Below are 20,718 nucleotides of genomic sequence, written 5' to 3'. Positions count from 1 at the left end.
ATCTAAATCAATAAATAGACCTCAATTTTATCGATTTAAGTTTTCTTTCAAAAATAAAAAAAAATACTTTGTTGATACAAGTGTAGATTTTTATACTAATGGAGTATGGTGATTTCACATCTAAATAGTAAATACTACTATCTCATGAGCGGTTGATAATATGATAAAAGGCATTGGAGTAGGACGTAAAGAATAAAAGACCGGATGAGACTTATCGTAGTTTTATCTTACGATTATTAGTTTAGTCCAAAAAAAAAATAAAAAGCTTACGAATATTAGAGCCTCCTTGTAAAACAATGGCATCATCAATTAGTAGAAAATTGTGATTTTGCTCGTCTTATTGTTCTTTTTTAAAACATCGTGTCTCCTCTTATTGTTATTTAATACTATACTACTATCTTACTTTTTGGACCTTGAACCCCACCCTTACTTTAATACTATAATACTATACTATCTTTCTTTAACACAATCACAGAACATTTACAATTTCTTTTTGTACAATCTCATACCATTTAGGCATGTAGCTAACATTCATGCAATGGAAACAATCAACCATAATAATGGGTACGTGAAAGGTGAAACATAAGTTTCATTTATTTAACGAAAATCTTAAGACAAAAAATCCTAAATGTTATTAACACTAATACTATACTTCCAATGAACAAAGCAACTTAATTTATGCAAACTCAGTGCTTACAGTTAATCTTTTCTTTTTATGCAACAATCCCACCTACAACCATCATCGTAAATCTGTCTCATTTTCAGCGCACACGAATAGTGCAACTAACCCATACCTAATGTCATTCTTTACATCAACACCAAATTAAAAAGTTAACATTATTGTAACTAGCAATTTGCAATGTTTTATCAAATTATACCATATCGTTCTCAAGTACACTTTATACACCATATCCATTTCTGTCTTTCAATAACCCTGTAACAATCTTAAAACTATACCACTCTGAACTGCTATCCATCATACATGAAAAATCAGAAACAACCAATCACCCTTTGAATTACGCCCAAAACATTGGCATAATTAACTCTTGCAATGCTCAGTCGTGCATCCCACCAATGAGGTAAAAAATGATTCCATCGCCAGTGCTAAACTCTGACATTCAGTCTTTGGTTAATGGCGGGCTATACATAAATTTCTTGCTCATAACTTCCTCTCTCAAACTTGGCCAGTCCAAATACACTGACCAGTTCGATGAATTGTGTATTTTCACTGTCATTATTGTTTGGACAAAAAACTGGTATTCTACAACTTTTCCCCTGAACTTTTACATGGTTCCTCGTTCCTGTTCTCATTTGACAATTCATGGAAACGTATATATATATACAGCCCCCAGATACAATCAAATCAAAAATTCTAGCATGAAATTTTTTACCAACTTCTCAAGTGGATTGGAGCACTGTCAAATAGTATTTATAGCCCTGGCACTTGCCCGAAGGCTTACTCATTTCGTCGCTGTCTCCCAGAAGATTCCAATTCAAAACATAATTTGACAGGTCATATGTCCCTGGAGAGAATACACAGATCTGAAGAGGAACTTCTGCTGAGGACATGGGCTCAAGGTGGAGATTGGTTGAGCTTGACCCAGACCAAATGTATGGGGAAACACTTTCCAATGATAGTGCTTTTCCTGGTTGGGTTTCGAGAGCATTTGATGTTACTTTGAGTTCATTCACTGGTGTAACATCATGCCAACCTGCTGGATTATCAGGAGTTGCTGATTGAACTGCGTTTACACTGTTCAGATGTCCACCACTACCATCAAAATCTGATGTGTCGATGCGCACAAAAACAGTGACACCAGATGAATTGTAAAGATGCATCTTCAAATTTATTTCACAGAAGGATGCAGAGAAGTCATGATGCAAGGTTTGAGGTCCATCCACTAGCCATGAAATGGGACCCGTGCTAGAGGTACTGTCAAAAGAAAGAAAAAGATTAACATAAACCCCCATAAAGCCATGTAATGACAAACACATAAATATGTAAAATCTATAAGAAAATCAAAATCAGAAGAGGAAGCATGCCTTAAGTGACACGAATGGTGAGACATAACATGAGGAGAATCAGATAAACCATGATTGATGGTACTGTTGAGAGGCCGAGAGATCAACACAAAATCAACAGTATTCAAGTCACCCAGATTCTACAAACATTAAATTCATGTCAGTAATAGGAAAGAAAAACAATAAAGTATAAGTATTTTAGTTAATCCCAAATGTTCTACCATGACACAGGAAAACAAATTTGCCCTTTGGAATTCCTTAAACCTAGAAACTAAGCCAGTTGGTGTTGGGAAAATTTAAAAATTGTGACAGTTTCATTATACATCCAAAACTTAAATCTTCTCATTATCTAGCTGACTAGTTGGCAAGAAAACGGGTGAAGTTATAATAAATCAGTTTAGAAAAAAATTATACTTACTGCAAATCAAAACTTAGATACTATTTTTGCCCAATTGAAGCTTCAACTGTGATTATAAATGTTCTTGTTCATAATATGATAACTAACAAATTTTCTAAAAGAAATGTAGTAGGCTAAATAAGAACTAAAGAGAAAAGAAAGCTCAATAAATGGAAATATAGACAAGAAAGCATTGAAGTTTTTAAGGATCAAGTTTTTCAAATGCTAAAATTCTATGGAGAAATTGATTATGAGAAATATGCTAAAGTTAAATCGTGTATTTTATTTTCTAACTAGTTTTGGAATCCCAAAACTTATCACACAATTCATCATTAGTTTAACAGGATGCAATTCGGTATCACATTTAAGCTTTTATATTGCACTCATTAAATATAAAATTACTAAATTACAGACTGTAAAAGAATAACTTTCTTTTGATTGGAAAAAAGTATTAAAAAGAAGAGGTACAACCATGGGCAGAGAAAAACATAATACATGACAAGACAGTGCAGAAAATAGAGAAACCAGATCAACCCAATCCCTTTGCAATTATGTTAATACCCTTGGAGCAGCCATGGGCACAGAACCAAAGAGAAGTTAAAAATACAATCTTGTTCCAAACCAAAGTTTTGCACAAGGGTAATCCTTTAAAGATGCGCGTGCATTCCAACTATGAAGGATAATGGTAATGGTAAACCGGTCTTTGGTGATGTTCAGTTTAAAGTGACCATCGCATACACTTTCTTAATACCCAAAAGGAGTATGAGGTGAAAAATAAAATAAAATTTGATTGACATTCTGGTGTCCGTAAAATTCATTTTCAATCAGTTCTACTCTAACAGGCATACTCTAAATGATGATATAAAATTCAGAAGAAACAGGTTGGTTGGTTGGACATTAACAAAACTAAATAAATGTCTACCTCAAGTGACACTTTCTGCTGCAATCTTTCATAATGGTGGAAATTTACCAAAGGTACATTATTAGTATTGTAAACTAAATCCTGACTGCATTGAGGAACCAATAGTACATCATCACTTCTGTCATGGGTGGTAGATATGTTGTATTCCAATGTCGGTAATCTCCTCGATTTCTGAGAGCAAACAATATCTTAATTTATCCCACCGTAATTGTCATGTGCAAAGCAGACACACAAACTTGATATCAAATTTTAGGTGACAAGCACATCAGGAATAAAAATACACATAAATGGTGGATATATAATTGAATGATACTAAATGGTTTAACCAAAAAATAGAGTCAACAGAAAACAAACAACCTCAGATAACTAAGCATTTGAAGATACAGATTCTGAAACACTAATATCTAGTTCATTCCTAATTTTCTGCACCAAAGAATTTCACCTTTTCAATTTGTATTCTTTTTGGGTTGTTTGGGAAGGAAAAAAAAATAGAAACAGTTCCAGGTAGAACAAAGTCATAAAGAAATATATATAAATAAGCATACAAGGTTATGTTACTAAATAAAACCAGACAAGCTCAAATAATTTCATGAGGTTTGGATTTGTTTGAAGTACAAACAATACAAAAACATATGATTGACTTGCACAATCTTTTAAAGAATTTCTTACAATAAAAAAGAAAATTATCACACAGAAGATGAACAACTACCGAAGCCTTTTCCCATTAGGTGGGCTAGGCTACATGGATCAAATAAAGCCTTTTCACAAGATTAAAAACTATAGTACCAACCTTCAACGTGAAGAAACAGGATATTGCTTGACCAGCCATCAAAGTTTGCGAAGGAAAAATAGCATCAGGAGGTTGAAGTAATGATATTTCCCAGTGATGCCCAATAGATGACAACTGATAAACTTGGAAGCTTTCTGAGCTTGTCTTGTTAACAACATCCAATCGAACAAGAAAATCTTGTATTCTTAATCGGGAAGGACTAATTTGAAATGAGACATCTAATGATGGTAATACCTGCGACCACCGAATTTGGCACTTGAAAATTAACAAGGTCTATGACTTGGAATCATTAAACATAATGACTAAATTTTTTTATAGCACCTTATAGTTAAAAATTACAGCATAAAGAGAGAAAATAAAGCCAGTGAAGCCCAAAACATTCACTTTAAGTACACATTATACTAACCTGCACATTGTAATGCAAGCGAAGAGTGCGATATCTAATGACACTTGATATATCTGCAACCTCATAATAAATGCTCATATAAAGAGAAATATCACCAGGAACAGCAGCCCTAAACCAAAGAGGCCACAATAAGGGTGTTTCACCTTGAACTGACGTGTCCTGAAACAAAGCGCAATTCACGTGACAAAGACGTCAGCAGATCCCAAAGTAGTAATACACAACTTCATCGGAAAGATTCAATACTAACCACCGGAAACGAAAATACAGTGTCAGACATAATATTAGGATTAGCATGTGTAACACTTTGCACTGAATCTATATTCTTTGTTAAGCAACCAGGAAACTCTAATTTTGCATTTTCTTGACTCCCAATAATCAGGAATCTAGGGTGACTTATCTTCATCTTCAGATTCTGCACACACAAAAATTAACAAGTGTTAGCATGCAAGAAAGAGCAGGAAGAAAGCAAGTTCCACCCGATACAAGAATGTCAGGTAACAGATTACACCTATCTTCCAATCGCTGTATGCAACTAAACCCTCAACTCCTGGTATGAGCCCAGAGAGGAGAGACGGTATTTTGATAAGTAAACATGACAAAAAATAATCAAATTTATATGATTGATTAAAAAGGGGAGAGGTGCACACATTCCCCTTTAACAAATGTTTTAACTTTTCACAAGCCATCAAATTCACATAATGAATCTATCTATCCTAATTTCCCCTATTTATCTTAAATGATATCCCCTCTAACTAACTACCCTAACTACTTCAGCGTGTGTTTGTTTCAGATACTTTCCACCGCAAACCGATAAACAACCCTTTCCAAGAGATGTCTTGCATCCACTAAAATTGATTTTGAGGAATATGTAACAAACAGTCCATTCTATCCTTTTACCCCTTCGAGTGCAACATTGTTCTCAAGGTTGAAAGTGGTTAGCCAACAGTGTCCATGTTACTGGTTTACCAAAATCTGCCAGCAGTGTCCATCTTATTTCCCTAGCTCATCTTCTGCCAAAATAATTCTCTAGACTTCGCTGTTGTAGAAAACTATTTTGACTGCCTGGCATCTATGCAAGTTGACATCAAAAGACGTGCACATAAAAGGAAAAAAATGCAACTTAACTCCAGAAATGGTACCTTAACAGGAAACTCTGAAGGATTCCTCAACTCCAGCATAAGTTGCCGTAAATCTCCAGCATATGCCTTTCGAGGTAAAGAGTGAATGGAACCCTGAATCTTGGGTATGCTCTGGGATTTTTAAAAAGATGCTTTAGTAAATAAATAAGAGAATATGTTGGGACTCTTATTATGTAATTATTAGGAATTTTTGTATTAGGCTAACTAATCAAACTCATTAGTTAGAGCTTTGTTATATATTCAGATTAGTGCTAGTACTCTTTACACAATTGAATAATACTTCAAAAGATTTTTCCACAGAATACAAGAGAGAGAGAGAGGATAGAAAGAAAAATGAAAAAGAAGAGGAAAACACACCTTGATCACCATAAATTTAAACTTCTCATTAGGTGGGTGCTTTGGCTTCCTTCTTCCTTTTACAATATTCTTCTTTGGGTGGCTCAACTCAAAGTTGTGAAATCCAACTATTGCACCTGATAGTTTCCATCGAACACCAAGAATTTCAAGAGTACCAACTGCCTTAGGAGTAACTGATAGTTGTACCTGGCAAACATGTACTAGACAATATCAGTTTTGCAAAGATGATAATTTGAAACTACGACAACAAAAGTCTTTTCTCATAAGTTGTGCACAAATACATGGAGTGAATGAAGCTATAATGTCCTACTGTAATACAGCTCCCAATATTTGGGCTGACATTCCCATTTGAGGTCCCAACACTGAGCTACCTGCGTATATCAAGTCCTACAAAGTTTAAACTTTATATGTTCAGTCCTAGACATAAGGGGGACATGTTGAGACTCCACAACAACTAAAGATATGGCCAAAGTAGTCCTTCTAAAGCAAGACGAATCCTCACCCCTTGAGTTAGTGTTTGTGGTTGAGTTGGGTCAAATCTAAATTCTAAAAATTTAATTTTCTGTCTAAATTAAACTTTTATCATACACACAAAAATCAACAATTTTATTTTTCTCCAAATTTATTTCTTAGCCTGCCTTATTCATAAGAGAGAGGATCTGAACAAATGAGAAACTATATGGTCCATATACAGGTGCTCCATTTTCAATTTCCTAGAAAGGCATATTGTCTACATCTTCCAGAACTCTAGCCCAATGTCAATCTAATACTTCAAGCTCCAATATAGTTAAGATGGAAATGTGATATTTCTAGAATTTTCACAAGAGCAACGCAATCTGTGTATTGCTAGTCAAAATTAAGATGTAGGCATAGATAGATGTTCTTGTTTACCCACAAATACAATGAAACTCAATTTGCATATTTTAGCCAGAACAAGATCTCTTGTACTGAAATTTAGCTCTAAAACAAACTCACCATGGTAGTTTCACCACCTCCTAGTGAGAAATCAACCTCAGAAACCAAAAACGAGGAATTGCCTGAGCTCATATCCCTGAAGTGGTCAACTTCATTATCGGTCTTCAAGCTTAATTCATTTTCATCTGTAGTATGCATGACAAACTATCACTAACTAAAAGAAGGCTACTAGTATAAATTATTGCAAAAAAATAAAGAAAGCAATAAAAAAGGGTAGAAGGCATAAACAGAAACTCGTAGCTTACTTGATGTAAGTTCTTCCGTACTAGTAGAATATTTGCATATAAGTGTAACACCAGATACGGGAACTGTGATTTGCAGAGGGTTTCTGAACTCAATATTAACCTTCACAGCTTCTGCAAATGGTGCAATGAATAGACAATGCACCAGTGATGCATAACAGGGAAAAAAAAGTAAGTTTCTTGAGCTGATTCATTACACCAAAATTATTTTATAAAGTAATTTGTAATGATATTATAATGAATGTATCCGTCGTCAGGTCAAAATTCATTTGGCCAGACATTGTTTCATATTTTCATAATTCACACAAATATCAACAAAATTTCCACAAGAAAATGCAATTGTTATTAAATTTTCTAAGTACTTTTGAGTGAAATAGGTCAGATCATAAACTGACAAGTGCAATTTAATTCCCTTAATGAATGGCATCAATGAGCTCCAGCCCATCCCTCTTCTATGTGAAATATTCTAAGCTTTTATACTATGTAATTACCATAAGTGCATGCCAAAAGTTCCAGAGTATCATTTCCACTCCAGAAGAACACTACTGATGCTTTAGTGCAGATCACAAAGTTGCAAAAACCATGTGTCCTTAATCATACAACAACAAGAAGTATTTTTGGACTAGGTGGAGTTGATTGCATAGACCAATGACGCCATAACGTCCTATCAGTATGGTTTGGCCTATAATTTTCCTTGATTTCCCTCTAACTAGAACGAGACTACCATCTCCACAATGGGGGCTACCCCACTTTTCTCTCTAATTGTATTTTTTATTATATCTTCTCTTGTTGTATAACCGCTCATCCACCATAACATTCTCTCATCTCTAAGCACAAAGTTTACTATCTTGTTAGACTTTTACTGCCTCAAATTTGTTTCATACTACAATCAACCACGTGTCTCCACAATAAAATTGAAATATTAAACACTATCAACTTCAAAACAGACAAAGATCACTTATCACTTATTCAACTTGCATTATTAGATGATAACTCACAATTCAAGAGAAAACACAATTTTAAGGCATCTCTCATGATAAGAAAACAGAAAGCACTTTTAAAGTAACTCAATAACATCTATAAGCATGCACTTACAAATTACTAGCATTTTGAATCAAACCAACATTCTTCCATTAACCCTTTAATTAAAAAAAGCAAGTGTTTTTGTTTAAAGAAAAAAAAAGTGTTACTACAACGTAAAATGTAAAGCACAAAATTAAATTAACATCCAATAACCAGGAGTAAAAATATAGGAATGATACTAAGGTGAAACAAAAAGATATATAATAAGTTATTACCAACTTCAGACGAAATTCTACAACATACCTCCAGCAACACAAACATTTGATTGACTGAGCTTTTTTGGAATAAGCTTTGATTGCAACTCCAACCAATTAGCCTTGGCAGCAGTAAATGACGGTATCATTTCTTCCTCCAAAGAATGCCACAAGCCTTCTTTAGTGTTAACCTGAAGTGACACAGTAAATCAAGCATAGACCATAGTAAGCAGCTAAGATTACCAGGAGCCAAGAGCCTTTCAAACAAGATGATTCTTTAGCCTGCATGACTTAGAGTTCCTAGGTACAGTCCTTCACAATAAAAATCAGTACGGTGGATTTTTCAAGCGTAATGGCTTGAGGTTTGAGAGTTAAGGGACGTGTTAGATAATCAAAACTCATCATGTGCAACAGCTTAAGCATTCATGTTAAATAATAATATATTGTCATCAGATACGGCGAGGAAAGTGGAGTATTTGTGCATCATAAAAGAGAAGGCATTTGTCACCTTATAAACTGGTTTTGTAAGGATGAGTATGGCCAAATCCAAAACTTAAGTTGGTATCATAGCCTATCTATTCGGACCACTCACCATATTATCCACCGATCAAGCCTAATAGTGTTGGGCATGACGAGGTTTACTGAAAAAACTCAAGATTCAAATTGAAAATAGTTAATAAAGAGAAGACATCCCTACCCCTGACGTTATAAGTCTCGTTTGTAAGGATGAGTGCCCAATCCAAAATCTAAGAACACAACTTGTTCATGACAGGGGAAAGGAAAAGGTGTTTCAGAAAAGTCTAAATTTATATATATTCAAATGGCTAATCATTCATTAAATGGTCACATATTAACGATTCTTTGATCTTTTAACTAGTCAAGTGGTTAATTGTTCCAAACTGGAAAGGTTGTTATGCAGAAATTCCTTTCTTGTAATATCACCTCTATGGGAGCATGTCATGAGAGGGGTGGACTTAATGAGTCATGTAATGCATCTCTTACATCTAAAGCATATTTTCCTCGCCCTGATCTCTTTTCTGCTTTCATCGCCAAGGTTGTCAAACTCGAGATCCGATCAAAGATCTTTGGGATATAGAAAAAGCGTAGTTCGTGGGATTGTAACACGGATCTTAAGATCCCACAAAATAGACAAAGCATGCGAAGAGGATTGAAGAGAGTTTCATATATGAGATTGAGCAGAGTTGTAGAGATGAGAAGAATTTATAGAAGGAGGGAATCTGAAATTGAATCACTTAAGGAATAGAAATTCCCAAGTTGGAAAGCAATTAATCATTGAAAAAAAACCAAGTCCCAAGTTAATTCAGTCTTCATGTGCATACCTTTTCTCTATGGGAAACGAGCAGAATTTGAAGCTGAAGAGGTGCAAAACTGGGCCAAAGCATGCGTATTAGAATCGGGTTGAAACGGATCGAAACGGCGCTAAACTGGTCGAAGCTTTGTGAAATGGGTCTTCCTCTTCGCAACACGGGTCTTCCTCTGCGCGACATGGCGCGCCGATCCCATGTTGTCATGCTCTTCCTCTGCGCGTTCAACGATCTGGGTTCTCCAACGATTTCGCCTTACTCTAACACTGTACACACACAAACGTGTGACATCTTAAGATGTTACGCTTTAGGTCTCACTCCTAACAACCTTGCTCACCGCCACTTCCCTTTTTCACTTCCTTCCTTGGGGAAGGTAGCTGATTAGTACCTTATAACCTCTCAGTTCTTCACCCCTCTTTGCAAATAAATATTTCGTTTTATTTTATTAACCAATAGTTACCAACATTTTTTTGTCAAAAAAAAAACATTTTAAGATGAGACACCACCATTTTGTAAGAGAGTGCAGCCATGGATGGAAACTCTTTCTTCCACAAAATACGGAAACATAGTAAATGTAAAAATAAAATCCACACAGCAAAGAGGCTACCCATGTTATAGATAGGTTGTTCACAAAAGAGCTAATGTAATGTTAGAGAAAGGTCATTTACAAAAGCCATTCACAACTTCACTTGGCGAAATTCTAGGGTAGACTATAAAAATCAAAAAATGGAATTGAATTAACATGATATTCATATCAATGCGTCAATGTTGACCTTGTTGTCAGTGTTCCCATTGATTTTGGAACTCATTCAATTTCACGTAATGGTTATTTTTGTGGTATATTGTATTATTACATTGTTATTGTCATTTATTTGATTTGTCGGTATCAGGCTATCAGCTACCAAAAATAATTAATTAGAAAGAGGGACAAGTGAAAGAGTTCAAGATTAAAAAAAGCAGGAAGTAAATGAGTGCGGAAGTTAAAAAGTGAGTAAATTCTCATCTCTTACAATATATCACCCTGCTTGATATGTTTGTCAACATGTTGCATGATAATGGAGTATACGGCTCGCATTTTCTCTAGCTAGTGGCTAGTCATTGATAATCTAGAATATTCCTGATTTCCTATGGTAGTTAGAATCCTATTGTTGTAACTGATAACTGCCTATAAATATGAATATTGGTGATTGTAACAGAAAACATAGAACTGCGAAACATATAATTTTCTCTGCTTTCTCACTGTTAGATTACCTTTCTCTCAATTCTCTTCTACACTAATATGATATCAGAGCCAACACTGAACACCCATTCGATTTGAGTACATCAAATATTTTGCCAGTTTGCAATTACATTGAAAGGGCTATCCCCAAATACCCACATAAATTCAAGGTGTTAACATGTATCATGTATAGGCCATTCGATATTTAGAGTAAGGGTTACAGACCTCTCAAAGAGAGAGTTACAGGCTTGAAGTGATTGGGTAGAGGAAAAGAAAGTTCCTATCGGATGATGTATAATATTCCAATGTTCGCAATAACATCTCTTATTAATTAATGGTTAATAATTCTTCAACTTTGCAAGTAGCATAGGTTCATTGTATAAATGTAGAATATATTCATCTTATCTTAAGAAATAGAATTAGCCTAATTCTTGGTCTTCTAAATTGCATTCAGAATTTTTTATCTTTATACTCCCGGTGTATACAAAGTACACACATCAGTCTGCTGAGTCTGTGTTTTGCCTCAAGCAAATTATTTGCCCGGTGTTTTGCCTTCTTTAATCTCCTCTAATACTTAAGTGCCAACCAAACCTATGCATATTATCAGAAAAGTATAATATGTCCCCAGTCCCCTACTTGGCAAATAATGAGTCTGCTAAACAGTAACCAGGGCTACCTAAATAGGAAGAGGAAAATTGTTTGAAGACTAAAATCCAAAACACCCAGAAAATTGGGGAAGCATAGCATCGAGTTCAACTTACAGCTGAAGGTGATCCAAAAGTTCGGTGATCTTCAAAAATGATCTTGAGTGAAGAGATGTTGATCACAGGCAATTGAAGTTTTGTTACCTCGAATGTCCGCCCGGTTTTCTGTAGATAGGTTTCAAATTAATTATGTACTGTCGAAGTCAGCATCAACATACATATTAACACTTAAAACTATTTCAGGAATTAAAACAAATCAAAGTTAATGCTAGTTCAGAAACATTTATTTCAAATAAACAGGTTCTAAACATATGAAATCTGAAAACCAAATAGAGGGACCATCACCTCCACAATTTGAAGAAAGTCACCCAGGAATAATTCTTGTGTCGTCTTGGACTGGTGACTACAAGCCAAGATTTCCGTCATATGCTTGACAGCCACATCATACATCCCAAGAGAAGCATACCACCTAAAAAAACCATCTTAATTAACAAACTTCAATGAATTGCAATGCTTTTGATATAAAAATCACAATATATTATTGCTGAACCAAGTCTAACTTACTGTCCTATATGGAAATGAACATGATCATTAATATAACTCCAAGTAGTTCCTCTAAAAACAGAAAGAGCACATCTGTATGTTCGAATTGCATGCTTGATCTAAACATAACAAAGTCAAGGTCAGAAAATTAATAAGAAAGAGTTGTGTTATTTTGACACAAAATTGGGCAACGATTTTGATGATTAATGCAATTCAAATACATGGTTAAATTACGTTTAGTAGATGGTTAACGAATATAACAAGGAGTCGGAATTCATTAACCATCTACACAACACAATTAACCACGATATTGAATGTCAATGTCATTAACCGCAATTTTTAAATGTATATTTGAACACAAATTTTGGTTAATAGATATGTATATTTGAAAACATAAAAGTCTATATTTGAACACGATTTGGAGGATTATAATGAATATCATGTATATTTGAACACCTAAAATTTATGGTTAATTATGTTTAGTTGATGGTTAATGTGTTGTGACACATCATTACATTCATTACGTAAATGACCACATATTTTAACACTATTAACCATTTAAATTGTTGTCAATTTTTTATTTCAAATTTGTGCAAAAATATCATTTATCCTAATGAAAAAACAACACATTATACTGCTCGATACCTGATCACACTTTTTATACTGCTCCCCAGAAAGCACTAGATGAAATCCATATTTGCGTGACATGGAGGGTTTAGACAGCAAGTAACAGTATGATGCTTGCTCAAGCATTACAGCAGAATGTAGGATATCCTAAGACAAGGAATTGGTCAACAAAAGAACATAATATTCCAAATTGGTATTATTTTATTGTACTTTAAAAAAAAAAGCACTACCTCACCACAAATACGAAAGTAAACTGTAGCTGCCTCTTTATATAGGTCTCGTGCTTTCAACATTTCTGTCCACCACAGACCACATCGTGTAGCATTTTGCTGACCCAATGACCCTAGTTTCTGGACACATCAAGTTTATTAATAAAAAATGTGGAAAGGAATGTAGCAATAAGAGAACATCTTGAAAAACATATTAATTTTCTCGTGGCCAAATTAAACCATACATACTAAATATGTGTTAAAAGCATTCTCCATGCAATATTCAGCTTCTTTTCTTGATTGATCCAACATGAAGTACGTAAGCCCCATCATTTCCTGAAAAATAAATAAGGGAAGCCAATATTGATGCATTTTCGGAATATTTCACCATCAGAAAGTTTATAAACTTTGCCTTGGAAAAAAAAATGTAAAGCACTGCACTGCTGGGAAAACAAAAAATACTCCAACAAAGGGTTTCTTCTTAAAATTATTTTACTTTTCTCTTGAGGTAGGGGCTGATATGGCAGGTGTCAATTAGGAAGTAATGGAATAAAGCCGCAATGTTGAAGAACGTGTTTGACAATCACACATTAGGAATGGCTTATACCAAGGTCTTCATGTGCATTTCAAATTCTGAATGCAATGTAACTTTACTACCCAGTACCCACAGTCAAATCATTTTTACCCTAAGATGACAAGAAAAGACTGTGATAATATCTCATCTACAATTTTTCCAGGCTTTCAAAGTTTTCATTCTTAAGAGAATAAACAGATCCCTAAGTAAGAATGAAACGCAATGCAAAAGGATAAGAAAGATTCTACGGGTGTGGAAATAAATGATAGAATAAAACCTATTGAAGATACATTGTTTTCAATAACAAGGGAAGAAGAGTAAGAATGAAGACTGTGAATTATTAGTCAGTTAGGCTTAGGTTTTGGGTCCGGGTAGATTGGCAAATGGTGTTTTGAACAGTGGTGGTTTTGCTGAAAACCGGCTGAAATTTTCTTTCAGAAATGGTGGCTAGCGATGGGAGTCGAAAACTGAGGAACATTCCTGAATGAATTGCACGAAGGAAGAGATTTTAAACACTCAAAAAGATGACATGGAGGAGTGCTGAGTTTCCCCTTCACAGAGAAGTTCTCTTTTCACATATAAACTATCAATTGTATATAACTCCCTCGTCTATCCTTATTGCTCCTAAAGCATCAGAGCAAACTTCCCCCAGTACAGCGTGGTTTGGGGACAAACCAATGGAAGCTGGTGAGCATGTCTCGCCGATGTTTGAAATATGTTCTCCTATAATTAGGACCACAAGAAGTAACTTCCTTAATTAAATCCTAATAAACTCCGCCTTATCCTATATCCCAACAAACTCCTCTTTATCCTAACAAATGACCTTCTAAGAAGTTTCTCAAAAAGCGTGCGAGTGATGACAAAATATGCTGAAAAGATCTGTGTCAGTTTGTGGGGAGAGATAAAAATCCTTACAGCAGTTTGGGACATTACAAATGTTGGTTTCTACACGTCAACATGGGATCTTTGATACATATGGAAAGGTTCATGAAAAAATAGTCTTTTCAGTTTTCAGTGTTTAAAACCTTTAATTTTAAATATTATACTAATTAATAGCTATTTTGGGGTGGTGTCGCATATTGTCCCCAATAGACAACCAACTACCCTAGCTAATCCTATCTTCTTTAATAATTCCCGGTTCCCACCCCTTCAAGCTCCAACACATTTTTCAGCATCTTTTTAAGCTCTTCAATTCCTTCGACACTTCTCTTGAACTTAAAGAGCAGAGCCTCCACCTTTCCTTTATCACAGTTGATTTCTTGCAACTTAATGAACCGCTGCAGAATCTTGATTTTAGAAATGTTAGAACCCCATAGATAAAATTGTAATCCATGACCCTTGGTCTGATTCGATGGCATGGTTGCCTTCGCCATTGCTTCCCCCATGAATATTTAAACAAGTCAGACTAATTGTTAGGAACCTAGAGAGTATCCCCTCTAACTAACCAACATCCAACTAATCCCTAACAAAACTAACTCCCCATTGTTTATCCTGAGAGAAACAAATCATGATAATAACAAATAAATATATAAACTAATTCTTAAGAGATACTCTAAGATAAGAAATTAATCCTATGAGCTAGATAATCTAACATACTTTAGGATTAAATTGAAATCTTATAAGATATTTTCATATCTTCTGACAAAACCAATTTTCCCAAATAGCTCTATTTATCAAGGGAAATTATTTCTTATTTTGGGGGGGAAAAAATACAACTTAGCATCCTTCCACTACTTCTTTACAGAAAATACTAATCTAACTAAGCATATTTGAAAACACTTTCACACCACTTCCCGATACAAAATCACCGTGGTTTTTAAGAAGCTACAATTTGTAGCTTTGGATTTGCCACGCGTTTGATATCATGCTACCGTGAAAACAATCAGGACATAACATGAATAAATATATGAAGGCCCTCTCTCTATACTTTGGAAATGAAAACAAAAAGTTACCTGCACACCAGCATAACGCTTCCAGGCTTTATCAATCTTGTAATCTGTGGAAATTAGGCGATAATTTGACAAGGCAAGTTCATAATCTCGTAACATGAAAGCATAGTCACCCAAAACTCGAATCTGGGATTCAATGGAGTTAAAGTTATACCTTCAACAATGAAACCAAAAACATATTAGAAAAATTCAAGATATTTGAATGCTACATACATAGTATACATGTACTTTCCATCATACGAGAGGAATTTATGTGGGTGACATACGTAGGACCATTGAGAGAATCTGCACCATCTTCTTTTCCTTTTCTCCACCATAAATTCTTTATTTGGTTTTTAAAACCTTTTCGTGTTGCAGAAACCTAAAAAAACACAATATTAAAGAAACAAGGCAAAGGACATCAGAATATATAGGTCAAAATAAGAAATCATGGATCTCAGATAACAAATACAAACTAAGAAAAATGACCTGTTGATTAAGCACACGAATTTTTTGCTCCATGTTAGGAATGATGTGCTTAGATGTTAAATCTTGCATTAAATCTTTGATCTGCAGGGCAAGAAAAATGAGGTAGCAAACTATAATTTAAACTTAAACCCTACATATTCAATCTAACTGTTGTAGAGGGTGGAAAACAGCAAAATACCTCATTGATATCATCAATGTTAAGAAAGCAGTCAAGATCTTGATTAGGTGAGGTATCGGATATCTGTCACAAATTCCAGGAGACAAAAGCATAAATTGCATATTTTCACATGAATTAGACCAAAAGTTTGCATCGCCACAGGAAAATGAAGCAAATAATCAATTTTTCATTTAATAAGGAAAAAGAAAGAAAAAGAACAAGTTACAAGTCCTCCAAACAAACTTACTTGTGAAGCCCAAGGATTAACTTGATGCTTGATTGGAGCATCTGGGGAAGAATTAATGCAAAGCATCAAACAGTCACTAGTTCCAAATGTACTCCTCATTTCTGTCAATATTTTACTTGCTCTGCTAAAGAAGAAGAAGGAACTCAAACAAGTTCAACACTACAGAAAAAAAAAAATCTATCTCCATGGAAAAACAATTAATAATGCCCAAGGTTGCATTGGGTTGCGGAAAACAACTGTCATACTCTCATTCTCTATACTCTTTCAAATATTGCCTACAGAAAATTTTCTTGAGTAGGACACACTGACTATTTTTCAAGAACCCCAAACAAATTATTCTACAAAAAAGTTGGCTGCCTTGCAGAGCAAGAGCAGCACATAGTTGAGAAAACACATAAAAGTTAGCAATATGAAGCATGTGAAGTTGAAACAAGACATTGGTATCCTATTAATACTAGTGTCCATATAAAAACATTCAGAGGCAGCTTTCTATTTCTACATTGGTTTATCTAAAAGGAATATCTAATTCTTAGAAGAATGGCATAAGAATATGGAAGAAATATTTACAAGAAAACTTTCAATAAGTATGTTAAGTTGAAACTTCACATGCATTTATAGATCACCGCAATGTTCCCCATTCCCTCTCCTAAAATATGCCCATTCATTTCCAATAAAAGGACTTTTCCGGAAAAGCATGCCAGGCCTAACCAATCTTCAGTAAACACCAAAACATAGCTCTCCCATCCTCACATGTATGAGATAAATCTCCAAAAAGTCATCAAGTAATAAAGTTAAAAATGGCAATATCTTTCTTGGGAATATGATGAAGTCACTAATAATAAGAGTATATGTAATATGTTAATGTTAATGGAAACCAGTATGATGTCACAGACTCACATGTGTGATGTGCCTATGTATAAATAGCTTCTCTGAACAAGAATAGAAGAAGCATCAGGATGGTGTATATCCATACCTTTCTGTGGGACCATCTTGATTGTCATGCACTAACAAGTAATGCTTTGAAATCTTTGGATCCATTGTACCGTCATTAAGAAGGGAAGGAAGCTTGTTGGTATTGAAAAGGTCAACAAATCTGTTAATTGGCTGTTCATCTTTTGAAGAAACAGCTAAAAGACCTGCAAGTTGCATTCAGGAGAAAAGGCAATTATATCTGAAAGGATGCAAGGAAAATAGATGAAAATGTCAAAAGCCAGAGTATCTGAAGAACGGATACTGCAAATTTTGTAAGAGAAAATTAAAAGGAATGACAAAGAAATAACTAATCCAAAAATCATACAAGCCACAGGATGATCAAAAGCTTCATGGTCTGAAAAGGAAGCCACGCGGACAAGCTCTTTATTGAAAAACTGAAACCAGGATGGTGTATTTCTGTCTTCAGAACCTACAAAAGTACTTTTGTCAATCAAAGCAAGTCTCAGACAATGACAGAACAACAACTGCCTTTTCATCATACTAAGTACTAACACAAGTTTCAGAGCTCGTCCAAGGGCCAAAACAAATGAACCCTAACAGAGCACTGGCATGTGCTCAAGCTTGTTCGATTAAATTATTAAAATACATATCATCAAATCCAAGGTTTATTCAACAAACTAAAGATCTGAGCTCGAGCTCATATCAATTCCGAGCCAGAGCAATTCAAAAAGAGTATTCTTTATATAATCTATAGTTGTAAGTTGTACAGCTGGGCATTTGTAGAAATTAAATTAAATTAAGTTATTTAGCAATGTAAGAGCATGTACATAAAAAAAATTACAAAACTATATATTAAACCCCTAAGTTACTCACAAACTTATAATATGCATGTATTCATCTGTGGTTGCAGTTTAAATTATACACAATACGCAAGTGGATAAATACGTTTAAACCACAAACAACAGATTTTAGTCAATTAAAACAAAGCATTGTTGAAAACAGATTCTAAACAATGAACTCCACTTACTAGCAAGTTCATGATTGATTTCCGGCACATCTGTGCACAGCTCAGAAAACACTTTCTCCCCTGAATCTGTAATAACTTGCTTCAATTGCTCTTCAGCAACCTAGTGAGGAAAAGTAGATACACAAATAGAACCACATTATCATAAATCCTAAAATATGAACACATTTGTTATATATAAACTCAAAAATCCTCGAATCAAGCGATCAATAATCATACGATTCACAAAAAACGGTGGAAACAGTGAGTTTACCTTCAAATCGGGCTTCCTAACACCGGAACCATAGAAGAGACGCAATTTGAATTTATGAATGCGATAAGGCTGATCACTAGCGGTTCTCACTGGAACTACAATAAATGAACAATGCAAACCATAAATCACGATTCAAAAAACCTCAATCGACGAAGATGAGTAGAGAAATACCGTCGATGTTGTTGAATGAGCAGAAAGGTGTGAGCATCTGGAGGAATGAGAGACCGTTTTTTAAGCAAGCTTCTTCGACGGAGGGAGTAGAAAGGACCATTACAACCGGAGTGATTTCCTCCAATAGCATTTGTCCTAGTGGCGTTCTCGCCGGATCCATCGTCGTTGTTTTGTGATGTGTTCTTCGGTTGTTACTCGCAGCTAAGCGGTTGATTCTGTGATGAGGTGGCTATCAGATCGGATCTCTGGCGTCTGAAAGAAGATTGAGATTTGGGAACCAGTCGCCAGAAAGAGGGAACCGGTTCACTTTGCCTTCTACGACGTCGTTTTTGAGTTCCAGGCTATTGGATGAAACAGATTGAACAAATGTTCTATGTAGTGCAAATTTGCAATGGTTGCTGCACAAAAGACTTTTTTTTTTAGGATTTCGAATTTTTCTATGAAATATTCCATTTTTTTGACAAAATATTGTATGTTTTATTTTTATTTTCAAGTAACAAAAAGATTTTGTATTTTCTGTTGTAAAATATTATTTTAAAATTTAACTTTTTTTATTAAAAATGTTCATTCATTCAACTTTAGAATACTTAACAATACAAATATACAAATAACACAAATATATAAATTCATCAACAATCAAAAGTAAAATGCGAACAAGTTCATAGCATTTAAGTTAATAACATTAAATGACAACATAGCTACAAAGTTGATAAATTAATCTGAATGAAATAACCGTGTCATTGGATCTACAATGTTAAAGACATTTAAATTATTGATTAAATATATCTACCTGTTAAAATTATAACTACACGAAAAAACTAAACGTCGCACTTAATTGACGAAATAACAAAAAAAATTACAAAAAAAAATATAAATTTATATAAAAATTACTTATTTAAATAAAATAATAATATAATGATTGAGAATAAGATAGTTAAAAAAAATATAATAAATTAACTTATATAGTTTTTGGTCAAATTCTATTTCAAAATTTAACTTTATTTTATTATAAAAAAAAAAATTACAATTTTTTTCAATAGTATCGTAAGTAAACTCTCACACTTTAAATTAATTATTTATAAGTGAAGAATCCATCGTTCAAGCACGTATCCCTACGTATACTTGCATTTTCCAACTACGGTGCATATACGAGGCTTTTACAAATAAGTCTAGATAAAATCTCCAAAGAAAAAATATTTAAAGAATGTTTATTATTATTTATCAACTAGATGATTAAATCCTCACATGACAACTATATAAATTAAACAACGTTTAATCTCATAGCGTTAGAATTATATAATATATTTTATTTCAGCTCGTTAACTTTTAGATTCTTTTCTAATAATTTCTTTTATAATTTTAGTAATTTTTTTTATGCTTTTAACTATTTGATTATTCTCAATATAATTTACTATTTTCACTACAAAATATCCACGTTTCATTCTCATATGCTCAAACTTATTATTCATAGGTGTTACCTCAATTCTTTCTAATATTATCATTTATAATTTTATCATTAATATTAATTAATTTTGTAATTAATGTGTTATATTTTTAAATATAATGTGATAGTAGAAGTGAAATTCAAAACGATTTAAAGCCAAAAAAACTTTCAGATCGAGCCCTAACAAATACATTTTCAAGACTAGTGTGGTTAAATATAGATCTAACGTCTGGTATAAAATTGTGTCGATAAAAAAAAAACATGTAACATAAAATACAACTAAAAGGTATCGTAGCATGGGTTTGAAGATGCCGTATGTATTGGGTTTTCTTTTCAAAAAATAA

At 34.0% G+C, this 20,718-nt stretch overlaps 1 protein-coding gene across 2 annotated transcripts; it reads right to left on the bottom strand.

The window, feature by feature from the left end:
- Nucleotides 1-565: 565 nt before the first annotated feature.
- LOC101504782 (uncharacterized) lies at nucleotides 566-19,333 on the bottom strand. Of its 2 annotated transcripts, none has more exons than XM_012714146.3 (27): nucleotides 18,931-19,333; nucleotides 18,760-18,854; nucleotides 18,510-18,609; nucleotides 17,847-17,951; nucleotides 17,523-17,685; nucleotides 16,550-16,673; nucleotides 16,324-16,386; nucleotides 16,146-16,226; nucleotides 15,944-16,038; nucleotides 15,681-15,831; nucleotides 13,404-13,490; nucleotides 13,176-13,295; nucleotides 12,964-13,092; nucleotides 12,340-12,437; nucleotides 12,121-12,244; nucleotides 11,833-11,940; nucleotides 8,577-8,718; nucleotides 7,254-7,364; nucleotides 7,009-7,133; nucleotides 6,034-6,219; nucleotides 5,677-5,787; nucleotides 4,785-4,949; nucleotides 4,538-4,696; nucleotides 4,132-4,365; nucleotides 3,342-3,512; nucleotides 2,044-2,162; nucleotides 566-1,933 (listed from the first exon to the last, which is right to left on the bottom strand). In XM_012714146.3, the coding sequence occupies exons 1-27, from the start codon at nucleotides 19,088-19,090 to the stop codon at nucleotides 1,399-1,401; spliced, it is 3,861 nt and encodes a 1,286-aa protein (XP_012569600.1). In that variant the 5' UTR covers nucleotides 19,091-19,333; the 3' UTR covers nucleotides 566-1,398. The 2 variants fall into 2 exon arrangements, with proteins under 2 accessions (XP_012569600.1, XP_004494255.1); XM_004494198.4 differs by having other exon boundaries at nucleotides 16,550-16,670; nucleotides 18,931-19,332.
- Between the last annotated feature and the right edge of the window lie 1,385 nt (nucleotides 19,334-20,718).

The sequence above is a fragment of the Cicer arietinum genome, chromosome 3, assembly GCF_000331145.2.
Source record: "Cicer arietinum cultivar CDC Frontier isolate Library 1 chromosome 3, Cicar.CDCFrontier_v2.0, whole genome shotgun sequence".
Lineage (NCBI taxonomy): Eukaryota > Viridiplantae > Streptophyta > Magnoliopsida > Fabales > Fabaceae > Cicer > Cicer arietinum.
The sequence above is the reverse complement of the archived record's forward strand: the minus strand, read 5'-3'. Positions and strand labels throughout refer to the sequence as shown.